Consider the following 7,212-nt stretch of genomic DNA (forward strand, 5'->3'; position numbering starts at 1 on the left):
TAACTTCAGTTAAAATATCCAAACAAATTAATTATCTCATATAATCAATTGTTTTAAACAATTATACAAATAAAAATTATTAAAATAAACTTAATTTTTTAACATTTCTAATCATTCTTGGCCTATATTGCTAATCTAAGTGCCCAATGCAAGAAACTATTGATCAGCTTCGTGTACCAATGAATTATGTTTTACTCATACTAGCTGCACTTTCCCAAATTCTTATAACCAAATCACAGAATGACAGTTCAGAGCATATTAGGAACACATTGGTGATAAACGGAAGTATTGCAACGCACCAACTTAAAATTAGATTTTGTCATGTTCATATTATGATGCGGTACAGATTACAACAAATGGAAAGTTACACTAAGACATCAACTACAGCATCTAACACTATAATAATGTAGTCACTACAAAAATAATCATCGCTGTGCACCATACACTTGGGTGGAGTCATACTGATAAGTAGGCTGAGGGGACAATGTCTTGCCATATGCAGCGGGAGCACTCGCTTGTACAGCCGCATAACCAGCAGACTGAGGATTAGACTGCTCATAGCCAATCTGAGTTGGTGCAGGTTGAACATAACCTGGCTGACCACTTGGTGCTGCACTATACGTGGTTGCAGTGCCACTGGCATAAGCAGGATCTTGGGGTGCTTGGTAGCCATAACCTGCATTGTTGTTAGGAGCCTGCTGGTCGGGGTAAGCTTGCTGTGCAGAAGGGTACGACCCATAACCACTAGGAGCAACTTGCGCATAACTTGCAGCTGGCTGGGAAACCGGCTGACCATAACCAGGTTGTACAGTGGGTGGAGCATAAACTGGGCCAGATGCAGGCGGTGGGTGGCTATAGTTATCTGCAGCTGGAGCAGACCCATAAGAAGGATATGATGCTTGAGTTGGCCCAGAGGATGCATACGGATATGGCTGTTGCGTTGCCATATTTGTGCCATATGATTGGGCAGGAGTAGAGCCCTGATATGGCATATCCCCTGGTTGAGCAGCTCTAGGATGACCATAAGATTGAGGAGGCTGCCCCTGTGGTGGCATGCCATATAATGGTGGCTTGCCATACTGCTGCGGTGCACCATAACTAGGTTGGGCCCCAGCCTGAGGGTAGGCTGGTTGAGTGTTCATGTGTCCTCCATAGGGATGCTGGGAAGGAGCACGATTTTCAAACTTGGAATCATCATATCCTTGTCCATAACCTTGTTGAGGAAGCCCTGCCTGTGCATAAGGTGGCTGATGACCATAATCATGGGTTTGCGGCTGTCCATAATTATAATTTGCTTGTGCTGGGGATGGGCCCATAGAAGGTACAGGGGAAGGACCAGCACCATGCGGAGGGACAGAACCAGGGTGCTGGGAGGATGGAGGAGCATCAATATGACCCCCTTGCCCTCCATAATACTCGTAACCACCGTTGTGTGGGGGTGGCCCCTGCATGCCATGGTGAGGCCTTTGCTCCCAACCAGAACCATAGCCACTCCTAGGGGCCATATGTTGAGGATAATTTCCATACGGTGCAGGAGGATAAGACTGATTATGAGAAGGATATGGACCACGATGCTGATAATCATATGCTGTTGGGTGGCCAAAATGAGAACCTCGTTGCCCCCACTGGGGATGGCCACCAGATCCACGGGGTGGACGATAGCCCTGCTGCCCATAACCACCAGTTGATGCCCTGACAGGCTATTCATGCAAAACACAAGGCAGAAGTCAGTAAATAGAAAAATAACTTAATGAGAACAATAGCTCAAGTCAATATGCTGTCTAGAGGTAGGTTTGGTTTTCAGGCAGAATTGTATCATAATTTTCAAATAAATGAGAACACAGCAATATTCATGCCCATTAATCTTTCCTGACCAGTTGAGCACCTACATCAGTGGATGATTACAGCAACAAGGATAAACATTGTATTATACCAAAACACAGTTGAAATATGTTGAACTATACATTTAAAATTAGTGGCAAGAAGTCAAATAGATTAATTTTATCATCATAATATCATACACTAGGCACAACAAGTCATAAGAACTAAATTTTAAGAACTACTATAATGATGAGCTGGAAGTGTCTTGAACTGATGAAATAACCAGGCTGTTGAAATAATATAAAATCTGTAGCATGCCATGCATCTCAACTCAACCGAAGCCAATCAACTAAATGCATAAAATCACACCATATGATTGATATTACCAGTTATACTAGAAAAAGATCTCACCTCAGCAAACAACGTATGAAAAAGAGGAAGCCTGACAGTGCCAAAAGGAAAAATCAAAATGCACTAGATTTGAATGTATTATCACCAGTAACTAGCTAAAGATAACCAATATTAGAAGAGATTATACAATCATAGTTGAGTAATGGCACCTAACATACTATCATGTTATAATAAAATTGATCTAAAACAGCATATAGCAGAGACGCCTATAGAAGAGAATGAAGTGCAAATTTTAATGGATACAGAGCATTAAGTAGATTAAGGGAATCACATCAGAGCATTCAACATTCAAAATAAATTCAATTGCCATATAGGATCAACACGGTTATTCTAAACTTTCATACTTACAACACTCAAAACTCAATCCAATATTTAGTCCTTTCAAACAAGTGAATCATTAGGTCAAAGATATGTTAGGTACAATAACACAATATACTTCAACTCATCTCTGATCACATGACAACTACAATAGCAATTTCCCAGACCTCAGTGAACACCATAGGACATGAGTTGTTCAATTTAGTATTTTCATTACAGAATTAAATAGACACGCAGGAGTACAACTCCAACACAGTTATAAGCATTAGACGTCATAACTTCACCAAGAATGACTCTTTCCTTCGATCTCATGCAAATCACACAGCAGCTCTATTTGAGCACCAAGGCCAGCACAACAGTCTTACTGAATCATGATTTTTAACTTTTAAGTCTTGAAGCAATCTTACCAACCATTAAACATCCTGCAATCCGAGGTTCTAATGCCTGCCACCTCTCTTCAGTGGATGAGAGTGAATATGTTGTCTATGCTACATCAAGAAAGCAATGCTGACCCCAGGGAAAAGGCAATAGCCAAATCTGCAGTTTTAAATCCAACCAATTCGAAATTGGCACCTTCAAGATAAATAAATTATTCAACTGACATCGTGGTTTACACATACGATCTCCCTAGACCATTTTAATTGACGTTGGCATGGATTATTGATCAATTTCCAAACTCAAACACCCTTCAGGTGATCTATCTCACTTGTATGGCAAAATTGATAAACAGTTCCATAAATGGATCATACAGGCACACTACACAGGAATATCTAGATCCCTATTTTACAAAGATTCTTATCCACAAACAATCATTCTTCAATGTTCAAGGATTTTGCATGGCAGTTTCAACTTAAGTAACAAGTTGACCTTGTAATTATAGAAAATTTGTAAAATCAACCACCAACTATGCATGCTTTCAAGAAGGTGCAAATAATGACATCCTTCTACATAGTACTTCTAGTAGTTCAGCGTTTCTCAAAAACAAAACTCTACAATAAATGTATTAAGCTATTACCCAATAACTCCAGTGAAAGGTGATGTATACATCTCAGTTACCTATTCAAATCACTGAAGAAACAAAAGTTGGTATGAATAAGAGTACGAACGCAATAGTACAAGATTAAAAGGTTGCTCCAAATCAGCAAAAATTAATATGCAAATTGTTCTCAGATTCAATAGGAGACCAAGCTAATTCATGAGTTGTATCTAAACATAGAGCCATGACATAAATATTGTGATAAGAACAAACAGCATTAACCTTTGAGACAATGCAAAATTATAAGCATCAATGAAAGAACTATTAAGCACAACTGTCGACTAAATTACTAATATTGTCTCAGCACGGGATATAGAAAGAGAATAAAAAACAAACCTGACTCATGACTTCTTTTATCAATTCTTGAGCAATTTCAATTTGTCTCCTATCCCCAGTGACTTGGACAGTCCTTTCTTTAGAATCATCTCCTTCTGGAAGATGTTGAGGTATCAACTACATAAGGTAAAAAGAATATCAGGCTCCAAAAATAACATGAAATGTACAAAATTCTAGTAAAATCTCAATACTATGAATCACCCAAAAAGAATCTTTTTGGGTGATTCATTTTTTTTTTCTATAATACAGGAAGCAGTGCTCTTGTTAAATGGAGCATACTCTTGAACTACACAACGCCCAACTTTTAATATATATTATTGTATCAAATGGAATAGAACCGAAAGCGGTACATGGTAAACGATAACAACTACCTGGATGCGTGCCCCAGATTTCGTTTGCAGACCTTTAATTGTTTCCCCACCTCTCCCTATGATTAAACCCACCTGCATGCATAAAAATAAAGTGTGACTCAGTTGGAATATGCATCAAGACAAAAAAAAAGAAATCTAAGAATATAAATAAATTATCAGCTTATCACCTTTTCATTTGGAACTTGTAACTGAATTTGTTCAGACCCCATAGTAGCTTGAGCAGGAGAAAGGCCACGAGCTACAAGGGCAGGAGAGCCCCCAGCATCTGCCTGTAGAATCCCCAAAAAGGTAAATAATGTGTAGAACATGGTAAAGAAAAAAAAGGAGACCAACTCTTCCAATTGGTTACAGCATCTGACCTCCGCAATCACAGCACTTATCAGCTTTTCTGCTTTATCTATACTTTCCGAACTTCCTATCAGTTCCACAGACCTAGTTGCAGCTTGAGGGTCTGCATCAGCATCCCTAGTGATCTGAATCTTGGCACCAGAATTATATTGCAGGTATTTTATTGTATCTCCAGCCTTTCCAATAAGTACACCAACCTTAAACACAAAGGTAATATATCTTATCAAGGAAACTGCTTTCCAAATAGTTATATTAATTATTAAAAGGTCAATTCCAAAGAACAGAAGATGGGTTCCAGTGAGGACATAAGAAAGCATATATGGGCGTCTATTTCAGTGTATCATCATCAATTTTTGCTAAAACCTTTGGATAATAATAATAATAATAATAATAATAATAATAATAATAATAATAATAATAATAAGTAAAGAAGGTTGTGAATTGTGATCACTCATCATTATGGTAAATGACCTAAAACTTAACAATCGAAAAGCCTCGGACTCAATGCCAGAATGCAAAAAGGATAGCCAAACTGGATTTGGACATAAAACAAAAAATACCAATTATGTAAATAAGCCAAATGTATGCATCTATCTACATGAATTGGAATACCTTATTGTTAGGAACATCAATTCTCCGGGTTGTGGTCTCAGTGGCAGATGTAAGTTGATTTCGGCCAGGAGAAGCATCTTGCTAAAAGCAAGTAAAACAGAAACCAAACAAAGAAAACGATGCCCTTTAGAGTGAAATACAGATAGGTAAAAGCAATTACAATGTTTTTCTCCACAACATGTCTTACTAGCCTCACAATATAAAGCAGCTTTATAATCCGCACCTTATCAGAGGGAATCTCCACATTCTCTGAAGCATTGTCAACTGAATCCGGTTCCTTATCCCCAGCGGTAGCGTCTTGCTCGGCTGAATCCTTAGCCGGTTCTTCAGTTTCTTTAGGAGGTCCCTCTGCCTTCTCATGTGCATCCTCAGCAGGCACCTCCTGGCCCTCAGCTGGCTCATCCCGGGACTCAGCTGGCTCGGCAACTTCACCAGAACCTTGTTCATTTGCAGTCGTCTCTGAATCATTCTTGGGCTCAGCAGGTTCACCATCCTCTGTAACAGCACTCTCTAAATCAACTCTTTCCACTGTTTCTTCCGCAGGCTTGTGAGACTGCTCCTCCTGATGCCCATTTGCATTTGCACTAGCTGTTAAAAAGACACAGAAACATGTTCTTCGCCACATCATTAACAAAATCAATAATTTAGTTGATATGATAATTACATCATCAATTATACAGATTCAGAGTCGAAGTTGGCATCACTGTATGAAAATTGTGTGAGGCGCGAGATAAAGAGAGGAATAAAGTACCTAGGTCGTCGTCAAGGCGAGGGCGCTTGTTGTCGCCTTCGTCGGAAACCGCGGCATCGGCGTTGTTATCGTCAGGGTTGGATTTGGGATTAGATTCGGTAGGCTCAGAATCGAGATCTTCGAACTTGCGTTTGCAATCGGAGGGAAGAGGGCTGGCAGAAGGTGCAACAACTTCTTCCTCCGCCATTGAGCTGCGGTGTTTGGGAGAGAGAGTGGTTACGCTTGGAGGATTTTACAGTGACGAAAAGAAATGAGAGGTTCGATGGAGGGAGAAGACAGAAGAGAAGAGATTGGGATATTTTGCGGGAAAAAGGAAGGAGGGTGTGCCACTGAGTGGCTCAGACTTTAGGGTTACGACTCTGCGCTTCACAGTTTGCACGCCACTCACGGAGACCGAGGTGGGCTAAACCCTCTGCTCCTTTTTTCACCACCGTCTTGTTCCCTATTTTTGGGTTCCAATTCTTAGTGGATCGGCCCAATCATTCTCGTAGTTGTCAGTATGTCCAAAAACCAGTAGCTGACAGTACACCAAAAAAAAAAACGAGAAGCTGACATCACCCAACACATAATTAAGAAACACGCTAGAAAATAGAGAGACATCCATAAAATATTAAAATCCGATTAATAAGGTTTTTTATCTAATTAACATTAGCAAAAGCATTGTTACAATCAAAATATATACTTGGAGAAATAGTAAAGGAAAAACGAAATAAAAGCTATAACACTAATATAACAACAAAGCATTTTCTTAATGAATAAAATCAGGAAGTAGGTTGTCAAATATCTCCCTATAAACAACCGTAATTATGGGATTTGACACTCTCATTGTTATCCATGATCAAGACCTTGAGACCTAAAGTATTATTTATTCTAGACTGCGCAATATATAACTTATTTATAGGGGGTGAGTATGGGTAGTGGGTACTTAGTTACTCGTTTAAATCCGAACCGAATCAATTAAATTGATTTTGAAATCAACGGGTAATCAGGTTTAATTCAAATCAAATCAATGACTTTTGTTAGTGATTGGTTCGAGTATCAGTTTTGGGGTGCGAAACCCAAACCAACCCTCAAACCCAATCACATATTAATTAAATAAAAAAAATAAAAATATGTATATCGCTTTTTCATTAGACAATGATTATTCATTATTAATAGGTTTGGATTTTAATGAGTTCAGCTTTTAATGTATTTGGTGTTTAATATGT

General features: G+C 39.0%; 1 protein-coding gene across 2 annotated transcripts; it reads right to left on the bottom strand.

Annotated features, from left to right (window-relative positions):
* Window positions 1–276: 276 nt before the first annotated feature.
* On the bottom strand, window positions 277–6,500 carry LOC112801375 (uncharacterized). 2 transcript variants are annotated; one of them, XM_025844067.3, is made up of 8 exons: window positions 6,005–6,500; window positions 5,477–5,841; window positions 5,254–5,334; window positions 4,653–4,838; window positions 4,461–4,562; window positions 4,294–4,365; window positions 3,923–4,039; window positions 277–1,700 (listed from the first exon to the last, which is right to left on the bottom strand). In XM_025844067.3, exons 1-8 carry the CDS (start codon window positions 6,189–6,191, stop codon window positions 426–428), a joined length of 2,385 nt encoding a protein of 794 aa, XP_025699852.1. In that variant the 5' UTR covers window positions 6,192–6,500; the 3' UTR covers window positions 277–425. The 2 variants fall into 2 exon arrangements, with proteins under 2 accessions (XP_025699852.1, XP_025699851.1); XM_025844066.3 differs by having other exon boundaries at window positions 4,291–4,365; window positions 6,005–6,468.
* Between the last annotated feature and the right edge of the window lie 712 nt (window positions 6,501–7,212).

The sequence above is a fragment of the Arachis hypogaea genome, chromosome 5 (assembly GCF_003086295.3).
Source record: "Arachis hypogaea cultivar Tifrunner chromosome 5, arahy.Tifrunner.gnm2.J5K5, whole genome shotgun sequence".
In the NCBI taxonomy this organism is placed as follows: domain Eukaryota; kingdom Viridiplantae; phylum Streptophyta; class Magnoliopsida; order Fabales; family Fabaceae; genus Arachis; species Arachis hypogaea.